The following is a 23,632-nucleotide window of genomic DNA, read 5'->3' as shown; positions in this document are numbered from 1 at the left end:
AAGTGGTAAAGAACCAAGATAATTTTAAGTATACTAATCTTATAAGCACTATAATTTTCTTGGAAATTAACTTATTTTTGTAGTTTAGTTTCTTTGAAATAAATAGCTTCATTTTCCTACATTTTAAAGGAAGGAACTTAATTCTTAAGATACAATTAATTCAAAATGCAATATTCTTGAGCAATAAACTTCACAGGAATAAAGAAAAAAATGAGAAATTTTTCAGACATATTTTTAGATCATTTTATACTACCATAAATGATTAGAAACAACGAAGGAATTAGCAAGGATGGTTCTGGGTAAGTTAGTTTCCAAACAGATAATGTATACCTGGCCGCCATTGGTGACTGAGAATATCCGAGAAGTGCCTCCACACTGCCTCACATACCACAAGAACCACAGGGCAGATACCTCATGAGGCTCAGAAGTCACATTAATGTTCACAAAAAGATAAGCAAATTCCCGAGCAGTTCTGTTCACAGAATAAGAGTGAAAATCACATGTCAATGCATATAGGAAGAAGCAGATAACCAACTCCTAAGAGTTTTCCTCTGACCTCCATACATGACACACATGCTATAAAATGTATACACCAGACACATACACATCAATAACAACATAATTGAAAATATATACAGAAGTCAGAAGAATGAACCATTACAAAGTGTAATGCAGAAACTATTTCTGCTATTTTTGGAAAACAAAACAAAACAAGACAAGACAACCAAAAACTCATGTTCTCAGCATTCATAAGAAAGCATTTGTTAACTTTTGAGGAAAAAAAAGTTTTCTTCTGCTATTAAGAAATATGGTTTAGCTCCAAAATAGTCTATCTATCAATATCCTTGATACTACCTAACTATACTAACTAAGCATACTTTTAACCTATTTTAAAGACTTTCCTCACATTACCATCTCTTCTGACTCCACTCTGGTCCATGCTACTGCACAATACCTTAGACAGAGAAAGTGGTGATCTCCATGTATTATCACCCTACATCACCTCTATTATCCTCTGCCATGCTAAACACAATGAATACTTTAACAACACTTCAGTGGTAAGCTGAGCATGGTAACAGGGCCTGGAATGTCAGCATGAAGTAAGCAAAAGAAATAGGATAGCAAGTTAGAGACCATGCTGGTCTGCACAATGAAACACTGTTTCACAGAATCAAGAACAACCAAACAAAACTAAACTAAAAACAAACAGTTTAAAAACAACAACATAAAACAAAATTTAAAAATTCTTCCATGGTCTAAAATAGAGCAACATCTCAAACATTGAATGTAGACAATATTATAGATGTACTACAGGCTGCTTAACCCATGACTTAAACTACCCCACACACTACTTGCTCTATGCTCCCACCAAACTGACCACTCACTTGTTCCAATCTGCCAATTTTCTTCCCTTCTCAAGCCATTTCCAAAAGTTACTCCTTATTTTCTCTGCCTAGAAGATCCTATTCCCTTACATCACTCATAGGTCTGAACCTCTCCAATCTATCTTGGTTATTCATAGAAGCATAATTCCTCCTTTTCTAACAATATGCCATTCCTGAAAGATGCTGTTCCAGAACAATTCACACAAACATCCTCTTTCCTCGTGCTTCTTTGGTAATTCTTATAAGGTATCATGTTTCTTGGGTGATTCATAGGAAATGCCATGTCCCCACTTTATGTTTGTCTCCCTACCCTTGGCCCTCTGAATTATCCTGGAAGTTAGCATCTAATGCTATCTATCTTTTCCTGACTCTCAAATAATGTTATAGCTTATTACTGAAAGATATTACTATTACTACGTTAGCTTACCCCAACCTTGGCCTATACATAGAAGATACCATCTCACCCCTTTGGCCACCTAGAACATGTTCTCCCACCACTCTTATAGTCCCTTCCTTCCCCCTTCAGCATTATTATACATTCTGTTTGTTGTTGTTTTGGCATGTAAGTGTGTGGTGTATGTGCATATGCATGTTTTGGCATGTGTGTGAACTCATCTCCATGCAAGGGGCAGAGGTCAAACACAAGTATTTTCATGGATTACTCTCTACTACATTTATTGAGTCAGTATCTCTCAATTGAATCTGAAACTTGCCAATGTGGATAGTCTAGCTACCCAGCTTAACATAAGCTGTACCAGGGAATGATTTTTCTATTTTTAGACCAACTAAGAATCCCTTTGTTAGGTACTCTGCTAGCACTATGTAATTATGTGTTCAGTGTTCATCTTGCCTGCTGGAAGAATATAGACTACACGAGGGAAGAAGCTAAATACTAATAAATTCACCACTATTCCTTAGCCAATGTCTAACAGTGTCTTCATATAGTACACCTAGAATAAATATATGCTAACAAGTATGTAAATATTATACATGTTGATTCAAATACAGGAAAAATAAATATAAGCATGTCCCATATAGCATTTTGTTCATATATATATAATGTCATAGAACATCTTAGTCATCTTAGTTCATATACACTCTGGAATATTTATCAGTGAAATTGACTAATACTATAATTCTTAGAAAGTATCCGTATCATTGAGTCATGACTGTAGTAGTAAACTGTAAGTTACTGTGATAATAATAAATCTTAACTAAAAAAATTAAAATCATTTTACGGTTTATATTTTCATTCACCCAGATTAGTTTCATATCTATATCTATATGCAAATTATTTTTTAAATCTGGTTTATTTAATTTTTAATATGAGGAAGGGGCATTTACACATGCCACATTTGTTGGGAGTCCTTGCAGACCAAACAGGGTCAGATCACCCTGGTGCTAGAATTATAGGCATTTGTAAGCTGTCCAACATGGGGACTGGGATCTGAACTCATAGCCTCTTGATAACTACTCTTAACCTCTGAGCCATCTCTCTAGCCTCTGGGATTGATTTTTTTTTAAAAAAAAATATGTTAAAAACTGCCTTTGTAGGCAACCTCAATGTAAAATAAAAATATAGTTACTATTTTTTATTGAAGATCTGACCCTTTTGTCCAAAGGTGATCTACTCTATGCACATACTTTCTTAAGTTTTTATTTATTTTTTTGCTCAAATCTGCTATAACTAGTAAGATTATTTTATTTCTTAACTTTCTTATAAGTCACTAAAAACAGCACTACTACTCAAGACAGGCTACAAAGGATTAGAGGGGAAGATTTTTAAAATAAGATTATAAGCAGTCAGATATACTTTGTCCAACAGATTTTATCAATGAGATCTTTCATGGTCATCTTGTCCCATTCCTGAGCATGTCTTGCTTGCCATGGTGCATCAACAGGGATCTGCAATGAAACACTCATGAGTGAAGAGAACAGTAACCACTGCTCTACCTCTCTTTTCAGAGAAGCCTTTATATGAACCTTTAAAAACTTGTTTCTTGGTCTCTGTAATTGGCTTGCAAATCCATAGAGAGGTGAGGTGAATCTGGAGTTCACACCTTAATGCTATTTATTGTCAATAACAGTAGTAACAGTGATCATAATTACAACACGTATAAATTTATTTGTAATTGTGATGGTGATGATGATTATCAATATCGATATTATTATTGTAAGATCACAGTCATTTTAGGCCCCCAACTAAAATTTGAGAGTAATAGAGCCTGAGAATAAATAAACTCTGAAGCAGAAAGTCCTTCCTTCCTTTACTATTTAAAGTGGCATTGTAGATACATAACTGTAAATAGATATTTGGCAGAAATGTGTCATTCACACACACACACACTCAGAGGTATACAGAAGAAGGCACACATGCAGTATAAGCAAGAGTGGTTTTGAATTCTGGTTTCCTTACTGCACGGTTTTGAGTAAATTATATAAACATTTGGTATTCATTGTCTCTATCTGTCAAGTGGAAATCCTGGCTGTTGCAGAGTTGCTGCATATATTGGAAAGGGCATGCATCAGTGCAAATCAGCAATGTTCCTTGTACCTTGAAAGGATATTAATCAGTTTCATTCTTCAGCAATATGCTATGTGCAAACCAAACCCTCATTTTACCTCTTTTCCCATTTCATCCATTGTCCTCCACAGGTTGTTGTAATCCAAATATGCCAAGGGGTTCCACACAGGTGGAAATGCACCACGGAATGGGTAAGTTTTCCCCTGGAACAAAGTAAAGGGAATCTATTTGAAATGGATAATACTTAAGTTACATGTCATTCTAAAACTAAAAGAACCAGGTTGTGATGCAGGTCTGTAATCCCATAAACTCAGGAAACTGAGTCAGGAAGATTCCAAGTGCAAAGACAGCCTGAGCAACTTAGTGAGATTTTGTCTTAAAAGTAAGAAGGAAACCTACAGAATCAACTAACCTGGAACCATAGGGGCCCACAGAGACTGAACTGTCAACCAGAAAGCATACAAGGGGCATATTCAGGCCCCTCTGTACATATGTACCAGTTGTGCACCTTGGTCTTCAGGTGGGACTCCTAACAGCAGGAGCGGGAGACGGAGCGGGAGGGGGTGGGGGATAGGCGGGGGAGGGGCAGGGGCAGGAGCAGGAGCAGTCTCAGACTCTGTTGCCTGGCTTTGGATCCCTTTCTCCTAGCTGGGCTGCATCATCTAACCACAATAGGAGAAGCTGCACCTAGTCCTATTGAAACTTGATATGCTAGGGCAGATAGATATCCATGGGAGGCCTGACCTTTTCTTTTCTGAGGAAGAAAGTGAGGACTGGAGGTTGTGGGAGAGGGGAGGAGAGAGGGAGGGACTGGGAGGAGAGAGAAGAAGTTCGATTTGGAATGTAAAGTAATTAATTAAATTAATTTAAAAAATAAGGGAGAAGAGGGCTGAGGTGTCAATGGTAGAGTGTTTAGTCAGCATATACCAGGTCTGTGTTCCACCCCTAAGACTACAAAAAAAAGTAAAAAAAAAAAAAAATTAAACCAATTACTATAAACCAGTTCTTTGTATGTATGTGTGTGTGAGAGTGAGAGAGACAGAGACACAGAGACAGAGACAGTGGAGAGGGGGAGAGAGGGGGGAGGGAGAGAGGTGGGAGGGNGGGAGGGAGGGAGGGAGGGAGGGAGGGAGGGAGGGAGGGAAGAGACATAAGTTACGGTTTGTGTAGCCACAAGTATGCACAGGCAGAATTGCCTGTGTGGACACACAAGGAGGTCAAGTCAACTTCAGCTATCTTCTGTGATACTCTCCACCTTATTTTCTTGAGACAGGTTCTGTTACTGAATGTGGAGATCACTAGTTTGATCAGACTGGCTATAGGATCTGTCTGCTATTGAACTCATAGCCTGAAATCACAGTCACATACTAACTGTGGATAGCTTTTTACAAGAGAACTGGGGCTCTGTTCTTAGATCATCGTGCTTGCACAGAAAACACTGTATCTGCTGAGCCATCCTCCAACTCCCACCTAAACCATTTTTCAAAGCAATTGGATCTTCTACCATACCAAAAACATTCCCTTTGAAGGAAATTAAATATATTTCACTTAAACAAGCCTAATTTTAACAAAAACACTAAAATTTTTCCCAATGTTTTGTTAGCTGTTTTAGTTTATAGGAAATTATAGATTTTTGACTCATTTTTACTTACTTGAACAAATAAGTAAATAAAGATAAAACTCATTTTAGTGTAAATGCTGAAACCATAACATTCTTATTAAATCTTCCTGGAATGGTGGTCATATATGAGTGATTAAATGGAAGACCATCTTTAGATACACACAAGACAGGTCTCAGATCAAGCTTTAAAGGTTTACACAGATTAAATGAACACTGCCAAGACTATTCTGTTTAATGTAAAGAATCAGACTTCTGCAGTGTGGAACAATAGGCATCTACCAGTTTAAATGTCCAACATCCATTTTTATTTTCTAGATGTACCCTGATTTCCATTTGTGAAACTGACAGCCCTCCTCTGTGTAATTATTATTATGTAAGGAACATGGTCCCAGATGCCATTAAAATAGGTAGGAAGGCTTAGATTCTTCCGCCCAACTCCTGATCTAGCCCAGCTATGAGTTTGTGATCTGACCTTGGCTAATCACATACTCTTGGAAGATTTGACCCTGTAGTTCACGATAAACCAAGTACACAAGAGAATGGAATGTGGATTCTCTTCTCCAAGGCAGCATGCCAAACTGATGCTTCCTGTTGTAAAGACCATGAATCCTTTCCCTAACTTGTTAGAGTTCTGCTTTGTGTAGATTCTGAAGTGTGAAGTTCCAGCCTCATAAACTCTCTTTATTAGCTCAAGTTGTTTTTTTCGGCTTAGTACTAAAGCTTGTAATGCCAAGACAGCTTGATATTTAGAAGCCATTTATTTCACTTTATTGTGTAACACATACTATGCTAAGCAAAACAAGGGTAAGTAGATAGTAGACTCTTAGAAAACAAGAAAGATTAGGTTGATTATAAGGCACAATCTACAAATTTAACTCTTTTAGTGGTTCCTCAGGTTCTCAATCTGCAAATAGAAAGTATTTTTTAAAAAGCTATACTTAAAATGTAGAGATGTCTTTATTGTTATTATTCCCTCAACAAAAAATTATAGCAATTATTTAGATAGCATTTACATATGCCAGATATTATAAGCAATCTATATATTATTTAAAGCACACAGGAGAATGTGAATAAGGTATATGAAAATAACACTTCACTTAAGTATTCCCAGATCTTGGTATTCACAGAAAGTTCTGAAACCAATCCTCTATAAATACCAAGGGACAATTATAGTTAAAAATAAATGAATTCTCAACATTTATAAAGATTAAATCTTTTCTGCTAATACAATTTCTCATGAAAATTTGATTTTTTGGTTAATAAGTATCTGTAGAAAGTCAATTTCATGTACTGCACAATACTAAAAGTTGTGCCAGACTTTCAAAAAGGTTCAAGAAAAATAATCCTATCAAGGCAGAAGCACAAGGTGTGACAGTATGTGCATAGTCTCCCCACCCTGACAACTGAATAAGAATACCTGGCATCCATTAAATGAAAAGAAGTGAATTTCCTTTCCACTAGCAAATTCAAATATCCTTGGTTGATTATGTGATCTGATTTCTTATCACAAAACGCTATGATGAAATGTTACAATCCAACTTTTTGAGACTCAAAATCCTTTATCACTGTCATGACCATCATCAAACATTCATTAAGCTTTCTCCATGTCTGGCAGTGGCTGAAACTCTTCATATACGTTATCTCATGTAATGTTCCCATCAGCTCTGTGGAAGGAAGAACTACTAGTATTTCCATTTTATAAATAAGGAAACTAAATGCTAGTGAAAATAGCTGGGAAACAGTATAATTTTCTCCTCAGAAGTCTTTCTTCATAAAATGCATTTCCTTACTCATATACAGTTGATGGAATGTGAAGATAGGTTTGTTATAGATGCATTTTAAAGTTCCACAATAAAATAAAAAGAATCTCACATATAAACTTTCAAATCTCCTCCATGTATCTGTACTGTTTCGAATATTAAAATTACAAAGAAAAATGTACTAGGGGTATGATTGTCAAAGAAACATGGTCATCTTTGGGAAAGGCAAACACATTTTCTGAAAGAAATGGACAGAAACATTTTACACAAGAAAAAAAAAGTTCTGGAGAGGAGAGAGGCTGTGAAGCCCTTGGAACAGCTGGTTCTTCTCTAATTTGAAAACTCAAAAGAATCTATACTTTCTCTATAAAGTGAATTTGTACTCAAAGAATTGTGAATAGTCATATCCAAAAATTGACCTCTGCTTTGAAAAGAAATGTTTATGAGATTGGGTCTCTCTATGTAGCCTTGGCTGGTATGGAACTTGAAATGTTGACCAGGCTGGCCTTGAACTAACAGCTGGGATTAAAAGTGTGGAACACCACACCTGGCAAAGAAAAGTAATTTTGAAATATTCTTATTAATCATTAAAGTATTATATGTGTCATATTGATAATGAAAATCTCCTTACAAAACAATACCTTTTTGAGTGTGCTTATATAAGCTCTTAAGATCCCCTCGATCCAAGCCTTCACAAAGACACAAAGATCCAGAAAACGTCAACGAACAGGGTGAGAGGAGAATATCCTAGCAACCTCCTTAATAATGGAAGCTATAGACAGTCTAAAAGATGTAAACTTTTAGCATGATGACAAAGGCACTAAGTAGATCAGTCTCTGGCTTTTCTGTCTCCATTTTCCAAAAAAACATAAATCTTCCATAAAAACATATATATGCTACAAGGAACTGGCAATGATAAGGCAACAACTTCCTTCTTTTTTACACTTCTAGATTACAAAACTGGAGACTAGTTTGCCATGTGTGAATCTCTAAAATAATATTCATTAAGAGGCCTCGGATTGGCTTTTGGCTGAGGGAAACAAGCCTGAGAGTAGACTCTCCATAGTTTCTCAGCAGTTTCTCAATGTAAAACAAATTCTCGGCAAGGAAACACCTTCATGATCTGAAGGTCTCTAAAATAGTAGTTCCAAATAACTATTACTTTTTAAAAATAAAAAGAAATAAAAATAATCTAGAGTAACAACTGTTCACTTTCTACCTATATTCTAAAACCATACTATCTTCCAAAATAGCTTTAATCTCTGAAGGACTGACATAGCAGAAATTACTTGTGTTGAGTAGAACACAATGTTCCTAGAATCATATTCCCAAATATTTAAGTCCATTTGAGAAATCATATCTTTAATCTATCAATGTTCATAATAATAGGATGTTATTAACAGGACATGATAGTTTATGGCTCCCATAAACTGCAAGATGAACTAAATTTATACTAAGCAAGTAGTACTTACTGACTGGCACATGGAAAAAGTTTTCTTATTTATACCTTCATACTTTAGTTAACCAAAAGGAAGTGAGGACAATCATAGTATTTTAAGTAACTGGGGAGGCCGCCAAAAAAACTTTCTTTAATCATCTAGAAAACAAATAGCTTTTGGATTGGCTTGGGAACACGCATTTCCAACCCGTATGAATTCCTTGGGACTTGCTAGCATCACTGTTTTGTAGCAACACCTATTAGGAAAAAATTTCCCTACAGTGCATAATGCAGTAGTAAATAAGGAAATAATCTAAAATAAAACCATTAATTTAGATAACAGCATTATGCTGTTTTACATGTTAACTTTCTTACTGCTTCTGAATGCAAGTAGCAAAGTTCTCCTAAAACATAAATAACTTTCACTTTACTGTGAAATGCTTGTATATTTTACATGGAAACATCTCTCTTTAAATTGTCATTCTCTTCCCATTTTTCCTTCTTGATTTTCTTCACGAACAAGAACTCAACATATTTGGCTCACACTCTACCACTGAGTCATACATTCACACCTACATCCCTATCAAGCTCAAATGAGGCTTATTTCTTTACACAGTTTTATTTCCTAAATTGTGACTTCTATCCCTCTCACCAAAATTCAGAGCCCTTTTCCTCTAAGATAACCAGTGAGCTTCTTATAGCCAGACCTGAAGGTATGGATTTGTCTACTCCATTAGCAATTTGTTGCATCTGATGCACCCCCAGTGAACTGTGTTGGTTTTCCCAAATATCCACCTACTTGCCCAACATTTTCTTCCCATTCTTTGATCCACTGAGCCTTCAAAGAGTCCATCCTCACCCTTTTCTTTTCTTCTCAACCAAACATTTCTTACTTCCCTAGGCAACTTATCTACCATCTAATTTTGTTGTTATATATATATGTATATACATACATATACATATATATATATATATATATATATATATATATATATATATGCAGTGCTATAGTTCTATTCTCTCTGTTCAGGAGTATGAAACTGTGGTCTACATCTCATAGAATTTCTGCATGTTTGCTCATGAACTAGTGCTTATCATATTATCACCCAATTTCAAGATTTGCACAACAACCAGTTAACACAATTGATGAGTATCTCAGACCGTAGAAAAAGAAGAATCACACTAAGGTATAAATGATGCCCTTACAAGACTGAAGAGGCTTAAATAAATGTTTAGGTGATCCTTCCCCAGGAATTAAGATAGAAAGAATATAAGTTTGGAATTGTTTTCCCCTGTAGTCTCTTAGGTAACTAAAGATCACTGGCAGGACAGCCTTTTAAAAGTATTTTCCTCTTTCACTTTAAAAGTCATTAATTTAGAAGAAAAGGGTAGTTGAAAGATGGAAATATTGGGATGATGTATAGCTGCTTAATAGGCATATTGACCTATCATTCACATGCCTCATAATCTATCCTTTTAAAGTTACAATACAGTGGACTTTGGTATTGTCAGTGTGTAACCATGATTATATCCAAATTTATAACATTTTTCTACCCTATGAAGAAACTCTGACTCATTGATAGTCATACGTTATTCTCCCCGACTGCATTTTGAAGAATTGCTAAACTATTTTCCAAAAGTGGCTGTACTATTTTTCAGTTTTTTCCTAGCAATGTATGAGGGTTCTGATGCCTTTTGTCCTTTTGTCTTTTTGATAATAGCTGTTTTAGAGATTAAAAATTCAGGTGACAGCAGATGCTGGCGAGGATGTGGAGAAAGAGGAACACTCCTCCATTGCTGGTGGGATTGCAAACTTGTACAACCACTCTGGAAATCAGTCTGGCAGTTCCTCAGAAAATTGGACATAGTACTACTGGAGGACCCAGCAATACCTCTTCTGGGCATATACCCAGAAGATCTTCCAACTGTCAATAAGGACACATGCTCCACTATGTTCATAGCAGCTTTATTTATAATAGCCAGAAGCTGGAAAGAACCCAGATGTCCCTCAACAGAGGAATGGATACAGAAAATGTGGTACATTTACACAATGGAGTACTACTCAGCTATTAAAAACAATGAATTTATGAAATTCTTGGGCAAATGGATGTATCTGGAGGATATCATCCTTAATGAGGTAACCCAATCACTAAAGAAGTCACTAGATATGCACTCACTGATAAGCTGATATTAGCCCTGAAACTTAGAATACCCAAGATACATTTTGCAAAACACAAGAAAACCAAGAAGGATGACCATCGTGTGGACACTTCATTCCTCCTTAGAAGAAGGAACAAAATACCCATGAAAGGATAGAGGTACAGAGACAAAATTTAGACCTAAGATGAAAGGATGGACTATCCAGAGACTAACCCATCTGGTAATCCATCCCATCATTAGCCACCAAACCCAGATACTAATGCACATGCCAGCAAGATTCTGCTGAAGGGACCCTGATATAGTGGCCTCTTGTGAGGCTATGCCAGTGCCTGGCAAACACAGAAGTGGATGCTCACAGTCAGCTATTGGATGGAACACAGGGCCCCTAATGGAGGAGCTAGAGAAAGTACCCAAGGAGTTGTAGGGGGCTGCAACCCTGTAGATGCAACAACAATATGAACTAACCAGTACCCCCTGAGCTCCAGTCTCTAGCTGCATATGTAACAGAAGATGCCCTAATGGGTCATCATTGGGAAGAGAGGCCCCTTGGTCTTGTAAACTTTATATGACCCATCACAGGGGAAGGCCAGCGCCAAGTAGTGGGAGTGGGTGAGTAGGGGAGCAGGGGCGGGGGGTGGGGGTATAGGGAACTTTCGGGATAGCATTTGAAATGTAAATAAAGAAAATAATAATAATAAAAAAGAAATAGTGCTGAACTACTCAAACATCAGGTTTTGGCATTATTATTATTATTATTATTTGTGTCTTTATTTCAAATTCTATTTTGAAAGGATAGTTATTAATGAGGCTTTCACAATTGTCTTTTTCTGCTATTTCCATAAGACCCTGAACCAACATCATTCTTAAAACTGTTTTCTCATCTCAGTAGAATTAGTCACTGGAATGCTGAGACTCACTAAGCTTTCTAAAATTATTCTTTTTTAAATTTGACCTAGAGATGAAAAGTCAATACCTGAGACAGAGAATTACATTGTAACAGCAATCTTGTCAGAGTACTGGTTAATGACAGAAATCACTTTCTGGAGAAACCAACATGTATTCATTCATTCATGGGACAGCTGAACTTTACTTCTTCAGGAAGTGCACAGAATGAAATTAGAATGAGATTCATAAGACATTGGAGTATTTTTCAGGTATCAATAGTTACAATGTAACTGGGCAAGAGCTTGAAAATTTAGGATCAAATATTGAGCCTTTTGATTGTTGTTTGTGTATGTCTTGTAGGATGAGGGTAGGGGTTACAGAGAAGGAAACAGGAAGGAAGCAGAAAGCAAGGAAAAGGAAAGCATTTTTCTTCCTTTCTTTTTTTTACTTTTCTAACAATATTTTTATGAGTTCTCTGAGATGCTCAAACATGTTTTGATCATATTTGACCAACTCTTCTCATACCCACCTCCCTTCACTTCCCATCCAACATTTTGTCCATTTAAAAAAAATAAAACCAGACCCATTAAAACTAATTTATTCTGCTCAAATATTCTTGGATGTGTGACCTTCCACTGGAGCATTGTTGATTTATCAGGGGCTACACAGAAAGTTAGAAATGAAGTCCCACACTTAGGTAAGGAATTACACGCACTTGACAAGCTGTTGAGGGAAGGAGAAATTTGAATCTCATATGGGTAACAGAATTCCAACCTCAGCAGTCAGGATCTCTAGAAATTAGATTTTCAATTTCTCCGGAGAAAACTACTTATTCAACATCCATTCCATTCAGAAAGTTATTCTATTAATCCAAATCCAAATACTACAACTGACAAGGTGATTGCAGATCCACAAACAGAATGTAAGAGAAATCATTCATATCTAACCACTCCAAGAAGACAGAGCAATTCTAATAATTTTCAGTGAATGGCTAGAGATAATTTCTATAGTGAATTATTACTGATTAAAAATGAATGAAAAAGCCAGGAATGCCAGTGATTCTCTCTAATCCTTTGGAGATTGAGGCAAGATAGTGAGAATTTGTCTTAAATTAGATAGATAGATAGACAGACAGACAGACAGACAGACAGACAAACCATAGTAGAAGGGATAGAAAGAGAAGGAAAGCAGGATGAGAGAGGAAGGCAAAGACCAAAGGGGTTCTGTGTGACAAAAGAAGTAGGTCAGTGGTAACACTGTGTTTCATTACCAGTACCATGAAAAAGGGGGATTCTATACAAAGTTATTGGTGATGGTTGTACAATGCACATTAAGTGAATGCACTTAATGTTACTGAATTGTATACCTAAAATGGTAAGGAATGATAGAAAAATCTCCTAACCTTGCTTTGATATATTATAGGCTGCCACTTTGACTGAGTATTTATACTATAGAAACCAATTTTGAGTGGTACTCTAAATATGTAGAACATAGAAAAGAGCGTCTATGAGAAATTGATAGTGGCCTTTGTTTTCATTGTGGTGAGAAAACCCAGATCTACCCTTGAGCTACTCCTACTCTTAGCCCTATGTAAAGCTTTAAACATAATTCTGTCATCTCAATTTCTGTGAATCCATAAGCAACAAATTAAGGATTTTGAAAATGTGTGTGTGTGTGTGTCTGTGCGTGTGTGTGTGCGTGCGTGTGTGTGTGTGTTACTTGGGACTATTTACAAGAGCTTACTGCATATATAATTATATTTTATATTTGATAGATCAAACTAATAATATTTAAATATTTTAGCCTGTTTTAAAAAAAATCTATTTATAAATGGGAAATCCAAATGAGTTAAAGCATCTATAAGCACACTGCATCTGGAAGGGAATAATAGTATCACAGACTCAGAAAGGATGCATTTAGATAAGTAAAAGGGATAAACAACATTCCTTTAGTGTTTTTTGGGTTTTTTTTTTTTTTTGTCGTTTCTGTCTGAAAGGGGTTGAAAGTGAAAAATCCAACTTTCTCTTCAAACAAAGGAAATATGTTCTATAAATTCCTATATAAAAGATACTAAATAATCTTAAATTTAAATGCCCCTTATTCAAAAGAAACACTTGTAAACCAAGGGTCAAAAGCAAGGTCATATTAGTAAGCATTGAGACAAAGTAACACAAAAGCTTTTGTCTTCTACAAGACATTTTGGCTGAAACAAATCTCATCTCTTAGCAAAACATGTACTTAGTATTCTAGAACACACACATTCTGAAAAGCTTTTGAGTTCAGAAACCTGGAGTAAATAGCCATAAGCAGAATAGAAAATCCAGCACTAGGAAAAAAATGTTTACCAGGCTGTTACTATCAGGAAAGCTTCTGAAGTTTCAAATAAAGCTTTATCACACCACTCTCTAAAAATAAACATTTGCCGCATATTTCTGACTCTAGTTTTATTTAGAGAGGATGTGAAAAGTAGGGAGAAATTGAGAATGCATATGTCAATTTTGTATCAAAGCTTGTCCTGAAAATGTTTGTGTTGATCCTACCTGGGTGTTCCCTCACCACATACTTCACTATACATTGCAAAATGTAATAAAAGGTTTCCATAATTAAATGGAACTCACTCAGCAAACAAATGTAATAGTGGATCATGTTGTTTACAAATATGAGTAATTAATCACTCCAATAAGCTGTATATGTAGCAGAAGATAGTCTAGTCAGCCATCATTGGGAAGAGAGGCCCCTTGGTCTTGCAAACTTTATATGCCCCAGGGCCAAGAAGGGGGAGTTGGTGGGTAGGGGAGCAGGGGGGTAGGGTATAGGGGACTTTGGGGATAGCATTGGAAATGTAAATGAAGTAAATGCCTAATAAAAATTGAAAAAAGAAAAAAAAAACATGAGTAATTAATCACTCCAATAAGCATTTAGTATCCAATGTTTCCCTTATTATCTAAATCTCAGCATTGGGAGGATAAACATGCAGATCCCTGGGTCCTACTGACCACTCAGTATAGCTGAATCAGTAAGGTCCAGAGAGAGACAGAGACAGAGACAGAGAGAGAGACAGAGACAGAGACAGAGACAGAGAGACAGAGAGAGAGGTGACATTGAATTACCATATGCCTCTGTTAAAATCTTACAGTGGGCATAACTAGGAAACTAGAAAGTACTTAGCTGAGTACATAACTGCAAATTTTCAATATTTAAACTATACAAAAGGATTGTGGAACTGACAGTCAGGAAGTGAAAAAAAACATGGTCTTTCACTAACACCAACTGTATCTGCTTATTTATCAGCTAGTCTTCACTAAAAAAATGATGGTGAGATATCTTACAAATATCAAAGGCCTGTTGCTTTTCTAATCACTGACTCAGTTTCATTTTCTAGAATATATAGTGAAGTAATAAAGAACATGCTTTCAGGGATTACTAGACTGTTTACTCTTATAGTATTGTCAAATCACTCTACCTCACAGAATCTTAGTTTTTTTTTCTTCTGTAGAATGGGGGGAATCAGAACAAACTAGTGGGGCAGATGTAAGAATATAATGAGTTCATATACAAAAGGACTTAGTCCTTTATTGTTAGCCTCTAGGAACAATAAAGGTTATTCAGCACTTGACTCATTGAAAGAAAGAAATACTGTGGCTAAGTCTGCTAAATTAGCTTTCAGGTTAATTCTCACAGTTACCAATTAAAGTGCTGTTTAAATAGTTGAGCATAAAGGATTTGGTTTCCTTCTTCACATTAGATAAGAAAATGTAAAAAATTTCCATAAATGGTAGCTGCTATTATTCTTACTGTTATTAGGAAAATGTCATGCTTTGCAGAAATGAGAAAATAGAAAACTCTTTTAACTATGGCCTAATAAAGCCAATATTTTAAAATATTTTGTATAATTTTTTAATGATGTTGGTTATTAAATTTCATACATACTATGCAAATGTTCTGCCCCTGAGATATACCTTCAGCTGTTACCATTTTGTAAAACCCCTTAATATTTTTTGATCTTCTCTTAATCCACAGGCGCTCAGTATTTCCAAAGGCTACTTGTTTATTTTCTCAAATGTGTTATTGTCATGCACCCCTAGGCATCTCAAACTACATGTTTATCAGGTTTCCTAAGGTTCCTGACTTACTGGTTGAATATCACTGTGCACAGATCCCAAGTGTCCTAGGAAACTCCTAATACTTTGGCCCCATGTATGCAGTTAGGGGGAGATGTGTCTTTTGCAAAGAGGTGTGGTGACTCCTGGGGAAATCCTGTCATTTTGTATATGTAAATGAGCCCCTCCCACATAGTTTCAGGAAGTGGCCTACAATAACAGATTGGAAAGTTAATTTCTTAAGCATTTTTCTAGGTTCCAGTCACTACATGTTTGGCTTCCGTGAGAAACAATAACAGTGGCAAAAACTATTGTTCCTTAGGTAGATCTAAGGAACTGACTTTAAACAACCTCTTCTTCAAACACTAGGAAATACACCACCAAGGCATATTTTCCAAAAGGAAAAGCCAAACACAAAGCAAATGAACAAGGTATTCAAAGACATGCTTGGTGAGAATGCAGGAGAAGCACCAAGTTAAAAGCTAATGTGGCCTCAAATTGTGTTCTTTGGGGACTTTACAACTAACTGGCTCTTACATGACTCAGGAGTTGCTTGGGACTATGGAAGATTGCATAGGGATGAGTGTGTGTGTGTGTCTGTGTGTCTGTGTGTCTGTGTGTGTGTGTGTGTGTGTGTGTGTCTACCTGCCTGCCTGTCTTTGTTCATCTGTCTGTCTAAGCAACTCCATCCCCTGTGGCATGCAAATGTATTAGGAAGGGGAGTGGGGTAAATCCTGGGAGAGTTACAGTAGGTATCATAGTTTCTTTTCTATTGCTACTAGACAAAAACGCCATGACTAAGACAACTTAGAAAAGAAAGCATTTAGTTGGTTTTACCATTTCAAACGGTTAGAATGCATAGTGGCAGATCAAAGGCTGGTGGCAAGAACAACTGAGAGTTCAAATCTTGATTAGAAGTAGGAGGCAGAGATGCTGCAGATGGCACAAATTTTTAGAAACCCCAGTGACACACTTTCAATAAGGCCATACCTTCTATTCCTTCTCAAATAATTTCACCAACTTTGGAACAAGTATTCAAATATATGAGCCTATGAGAACCATAAACTCCAAGTAGGGCTTAATATGTCATCCTAGTAGGATTGTGACCTACAACAGTGCTTAAAGTTATGTGAACCATGAAAGCCTAGCTTAAGAGACTTCAGAGGAAAACAATATGAGCAAACAGGCTAGAAACAATTCTTGTGGTATTTTGGCAAAGAATGCAATAACTTTCTGCTTTTGTGCTAAATATTTGCTTAAGGCTAAATTGAAACTTAATATACTAATTTCTTTGACAGGAGATTTCAATGCAGCATAATATTGACTCTGCTGCCTAGTTATGAGTAATCACTCTTAAGCAGGTCTACAGTGAAAAAAAACAAGGGGAGCAAAAAAAATAGTTTGAAGAGAAAAGAGCACCAGGAAACTTTAGAGCCAAGGCTTTTGCCGAGGAAAGAGGTGATGAGATCAAGGCAAGGCCTGATCTGCATTAGGATAAAGGAAGGGATGTCCTCAGAAGAAAAGCCCATCCAGCTAAGCTTCCAACTTATAAAAAGAAAAGGCCTAAGGAAATTTCTGTTCCTTAAAATCAATGACAAATCACAGCTGCTACAAATGTAATTCGAAGATGCTGGGTTCAACCCAAGTTAGTAGTCAAATTTGGCAATGTTATCCTCATGGCTCTGGCTTTAGCATCGTGAAGGATATACAAGTAAAAGGGTTGTGGAATCTTCCTCCAGGGCTAAGAAGAGCTGATAAGGCAAGGAGTGGGGCAGGAGTGTCCTAGCAGGGAGGATCTAACAAGCCACTTCATAAAGCTGTGAATGTGAAACCTGGATTGTATTGGAACTCCAAAATGGTAGAGTTGCCAGAGTCATGACATATTTACTAAGGTGAATAGCACACAAGGAGTGGAAACACCCCAAGGAAAAACTGTACGTTTGCAGCAAGGCTGGAAAGGTGGAGCTATCTAAGCCCTTTGACATCAGACATGCAGCTACACAATTTTGAGTTTGTCCTGCTGGATTTTAATGTTTCTTTGGTCCAGTATTTCTTTGCTATGGCCTGATTCATCCCTTTTAGAATGGTTAAATATATTCTGTGGCACTGCACTTCAGAAATGTGTAATTTCCTTTTTGATTCTACAAGTGGTAACAATTAAAATATTACCTGGAGTCTCAGAATTTACTTTGGACAATGACCTCATAGGCTCATATGTTTGAATACTAGATGACCAGTTGGTAGAACTGTTTGGGAAGGATTTGGAGTGGTGGTTTTGTTGGAGGACATGTGCCACTGGGGATGGGTTTGGAGATTTCAAGACTTTTACCATTCCCAGTGTTTGTCTGTCTGTCTGTCTGTCTGTCTGTCTGTCTGTCTGTCTGTCTGTCTGTCTCTCTCTCTCTCTCTCTCTCTCTCTCTCTCTCTCTCTCTCTCTCCTCCCTCTCCTCCCTCTCCCTCTCCCTCTCCCTCCCCTCCCTCTCCCTCTCCTTCCCTCCCACCTTTTACTCTCCTGCTTTCAGTTCTGGATGTAATCTCTCAGCTGTTCCCGCCACCCTATTTTTTTCCACTATCAAAGACTAACTCTCTGAAATCATAACCCCAATTAAATGCTTTCTTTCATAACTTACTTTGGTCATTGTTTTGTCAGAGCAATATAAAAGTAACTAAGATAGGATACAAAACCTGAGACTTTGAAAACTGCTACATTAAAGTAAAGTAGAGAATCTCTTTACCAATTGACAAAGGGAAACCTGGTGAAATTAAAATGCTTCTGCTGGGCCTGCACAGATTCAAGCCAGATAAGGTCAGACTGCTGAGATTGGAGAAGTTTATACAAGCACCCATCCCTAAGAAGTTATTTCTAATCAGCACATGTTTTCAAAAAAAATTAGTTTGCTCCATTGGAATATAACCAGGTCTACAAACCACACTTAAGGATAGGCCCCATAACCAGCAATGGTATTTTTGTAGATTTTTTTTGTCTCATGTTGATTTGTTTGGGCATTTACCTTAATGATCTTTTGCTTGTATATTTCAGTTTCTAAGCTTTTGCATTTTCATGGTGTGTGTGTGTGTGTGTGTGTGTGTGTGTGTTCCTTATGCTTTTTTTCTATTCTTTTTAAAATCCTGTTTTTTTTTTTTAATCTACCTGTTTTCTAAATAAAAAGAGAAGAAAGAGTGGAGTTGGATGGATCAGGAGATAGGATCTGGGAGGAGATAAGGGATAAGAAACCATGATCAGAATATATTGAACATGAAAACAATATTTTCAGTGCGAAAAAAGCTGTCTATCTGATAGAGAATTAATATTTGTAGTTTATTTTTAAAAATACAAAAATCCTAAACAATAAGAAATAAAAGAACTTGATCAATAAACTGACTAAGTTTGCAAAAAATGAAAAATAAAAACTACATTGAGATTCCATCTTGCTATAGTGAGAATGGCCATGATTAAAAACAAATAACAGCAAATCCTGGAGAAAATATGGACAAAAGAAAATCCATATATACCACTTCAGTAAGAACGTAAACTAGTCTAGCTACTATGGAAATCAGTGTGGAGGTCTCTTAAAAACTAAAATTAGACCTGCCATGTGGCCCACATCTACCATTCCTGGGTATTTGCCCAAAGGACTCCTTATCAAAGCACCACAGAGATACTTACATATTAATAATAACTGCAACATTATTCACAATAACTACATTATGGAATCAACTTAGGTCTCATACAAGAAAGCATGATATACATTAACAAGAGGTTTTTTTTAACTATATAGGTCAAAAGTATGCAGGAAATTAGAAACGACTGAAGAAAATTATATTAGCCAAAATAAGACAATCTAAGAAAGAGAAATATTATATTTTATCTTATTTGTAGTTCCTAGATTTCATGACATTATGAAAGTAGAAACAAAACTGTCTAAACTAATAAAGGAGGAGGTTAATGGGAGGGGGAAGAAAAAGAGGTATAAGACTATGAGAAAAATATGCTTAACATCCAATATATGCTTATATGATAATAATACACTTATATAACATACATTGTACCATGTAAAGTGAATATTCACAATGAAAGAATTTAAAAAAAATTTTTTAAAGACAAGAATAATCACAAATAAACAAAAGCTTTCTCAAATAAAATTTTCATGCATTGGTCATATAAATAAAAAGTCAGACTTACCTTGACATATTGAACTAGACGCTCATTGACATTCACTTTATAGGTCTCTATGCCTAGCTCCTTAGACAAGCGTAAGATTCTGTTCTGGGTTGGTCCCACATAAGCTCCACCAACATCTACCCATTTAACATGCTCATTCTGAAGAAAGAGAAAAAGTAGATTACCTAAATTTTGTAATCTAGAAACCTCTTCATCATGAAAAATCGTGTTTAATTTGCTAACTTAATTGTGTCTCACCTGAAATTCAAAACTTTTTTCACTTCCACTTAAAAATGGAGAACACTGACAATTCAATAGGCATGTCCATTTATAGAGCTACTGATGAGGATGATTTAACAATACAATACAGAAAGAACTCTAAAACACATCCTACTGATCTAGATCCTTTGAAAATCACTTAACTTATCATGTGCATTTTTCCCTTTCATTATTTCTATAGGAGTTGCCCAGGGATTTATTAATCCTAACTCCCTGATTTCTACCAGTTGAAATCTTAAGTCATCCCACATTCATTGGCTCCTGCTGATATTTTAAAATATTTCCAGGAAAAATGCATCATGGCAAAATAATATTTAAAAGTATAAAATACCCATATAACTAATTATTTATAAACATGTAAATTCTCTTATGCACTAAAGTATTTTATTTTTCCCTCTTAAACAAATTCTCCACTTTTCCAGAGTTTTTATTAACATATTTGATTTATTCAACAAATTGAATATTGGTAACCTACAATTCTTTAATATATTTGCAATAAGTTCCCTAAGGTTGCCTTCTATTTGCATCAGTTTTTGCATGTACATAATGCTTACTTACCCTTACTTGTCTGATTATGTTTTATTTTGTACAACCAATGTACTTGAAAACCATGTAGAAATAGGTGGAATGGTATTAGATATTTTTCTCAGAAAAGATTTATGAGACACAAATAATACCAGATAACTGTTTCTTTTCAGTATCTGAGATTTGAAGCTAGGAGGAAATGCACATATGAACTTTTCTTGCACTTCACCCTTAGTTCTAAGATGCAACATAACCTGAAGAGAAGGGTTGAAAAGCTCTCCTCATACACATATTTACCTTGGCTGGAACAAAGTGAATAAGGAAGAACATCAGTCAGAGACTCTGTGAAGTAAAAGGCCCTCAGGACACTGGAGAGACATTGGTTTTGTACTTAAGTGAGAAGGTGGGGCTTTGGAAGGCTTTGAGTAGTGCTAAAACATGACTTCGATCTCAATGACTCACCTTCACTGCTGTGATACTAAAAATTGATTAATAATAAGGGACACAAATAAAAATAGGGAACACTAACCTGGCCTAGAGGTGACATTGGTTCCAACCATGATGTAGCAGTAACAATATTAGTAAGCAATGGATTTCAAAAGTATTTTGAAGACAAATGCAAGGCAGTTTCTGTATAGAATGATTGTTGGTCTTAAAGTGCTGACCAGGACCCCAAGTATTTGATGAGTTGTGTGTGAGTCATGTTTTTAAAGTTGATGGCAAGGGAACATTGGCATGGCATTTTGTATTTAGCATGATAAGAAATTGTTCTACCACAGAGAAATATATTAGCAGCTCTCTGAAGTAACTGCTTTTATGTTCCTTATGAAAAAAAATGTACTCTAGGCATGAGGTTTTAGCTAAGTGATTCATTTCCTGCCCACTATGTTCTGAGCTCTCTCTCTCTCTCTCTCTCTCTCTCTCTCTCTCTCTCTCTCTCTCTCTCTCNCACACACACACACACTCACACACACACACACACACATACACACACACATACACACATCAGTTTGGATGACTGATTTTGAGATGTCCCTTTAAAGTCAATATCTACTAATTTCTAACTTCCCTCTTAGATCAATAGTGTATTTTAGTTAACATTTTACTTATTTCAATAGGAGAGTTACTCATGGTTTTCATTCTACTGTGGAAGTAGTAATGAAGTGCTATTTGACTTCTTAAATCTGGATATAACAATATTCATGTTTTCTTTCACAATCAATACTGTATCCTGAAGCTTCTTTAGTCTCTAACATGTTTTAAAGAATAAAACACCAAGAGATTTCTCTTACTTTAACATAGAAAGAAATACCAAAGAGTTATATAGTACTATGCTGAATAGACACTAATAATTCCTATCTGCTGCTGACATATATAAATGGAGCAATACAGTCAAGTAGCTAAAGCCAATAACATAGACTGGGATAAGCATGTTGGAATTTCATTTCCTTTATATGACTAGCTCTTAACTGAAAATCTGCAGAATGACTGATGTTATGATTTAATAAGCAAAAAGTTTAAATGACAAGGAAAGTGGGAGTAAAGGAAAAGTAATAACTATCTTTAAAATTAAAGATATTTTTCAGAAAATGACAGAAGAAACACATCTAAAAAGTGAATACAGTTAGAATATTTAATTTGTCTTTTGCACTACCAATATAATGCCTTCAATTTTAATTCAAGATAGACAGGTTGAGGAGGCACATACCTATTATTCTATTATTCCTAAGGCTGGAACAGTAGGATCTCAATTTGAAGGCCAGTCTGAATTACACAGTAAGATCCTGTCTCAAAAAAATAAAATAACATTCGAGATATAGTGGTGCATGCCTTTAATACCATCATCCAGCAGGCAGAGGCAGGTAGGTCTGTGTGAGTTCAAAGCTAGCTTGGTCTACATAAGATTTCCTAGACATCCAGTGTTACTCAGTGAGCCCATGTCTCAAAATTGAACAAAAATTAAAATTAAGGTATACAGGACCTTTATGGAAGACATATGAGTATATCTTATCATTGAGCATCAGACTTGCATATGAAATGCTAATAAGACATATCCAAGTTAGAGTCAAATAAGTAAACTGAAGAAATTCCAGTCTCTTCACTCTTTTTGTACATTTTAAATGTGTATAAAAGTTTTCTCCAGTCTGCGCCAGCATCAGGTCACCTAGGGCGTGGAGTGGGCGACACCCCCACGGTCCCTAGAGGACCACCCACGTGATCTTAGGATCACTGATCAGTGGAACACAACATCTGATCCAATCCCATTGCACACAGGACCTGAAAAAGCACTAGGGCAGCAGAGAACCGGCCTGACCAGGGGCACAAGCCCCTTCCTGACTGCACCAGCACCAGGTCACCTAGGGCGCTGATTCAGCGGACACCTCCATTGTCCTAGTGGACAGCCCAAGTAATCTTAGGATCACTGGTGAGTGGAACACAACAGCTGCTCCAATCCAATAGTGACGGGCCTATGACAGCAGGAACAAGGACACCAGAGCCTTTCCTGACCAGAGGCTCAGGTTCCTTTTAATCAGTTCAGGTTTACCTTGGTTTCAAACAGATCAGACAACACAACAGTCCTCAAAGGAGACACCACTTCCAATCAGTGTAACACGCCCAGGATCTTAGGACAACAGGATCCCAGGATAGGAGCTGGGTCACACAAGTATTTGAGTGTCTCAGAGGAGCTTGACTGCCAAGAACTCAGACACACCCAGAATCTCAGGTTCACAGGAGCACACAATCAAAGAATCACAGAGAAATCTGGACTCTGAGAAGTCCTGAATCAACTGG

The 23,632-nt window shown here is 36.4% G+C and overlaps 1 protein-coding gene across 1 annotated transcript in view; it reads right to left on the bottom strand.

The window, feature by feature from the left end:
* The window catches only part of Maoa (monoamine oxidase A), a 58,699-nt gene that overhangs the window by 17,765 nt on the left and 17,302 nt on the right, over positions 1–23,632 (bottom strand). Inside the window, exons 3-6 of the mRNA XM_021187695.2 lie at positions 20,057–20,194; positions 4,008–4,112; positions 3,199–3,290; positions 331–472 (exon numbers count right to left, since the gene is read on the bottom strand). Coding sequence (XP_021043354.1) covers positions 331–472; positions 3,199–3,290; positions 4,008–4,112; positions 20,057–20,194 — 477 coding nt within the window. The remainder of the gene's footprint in view (positions 1–330; positions 473–3,198; positions 3,291–4,007; positions 4,113–20,056; positions 20,195–23,632) is intronic.

Source organism: Mus pahari, chromosome X, assembly GCF_900095145.1.
Source record: "Mus pahari chromosome X, PAHARI_EIJ_v1.1, whole genome shotgun sequence".
NCBI lineage: Eukaryota > Metazoa > Chordata > Mammalia > Rodentia > Muridae > Mus > Mus pahari.
The sequence above is the reverse complement of the archived record's forward strand: the minus strand, read 5'-3'. Positions and strand labels throughout refer to the sequence as shown.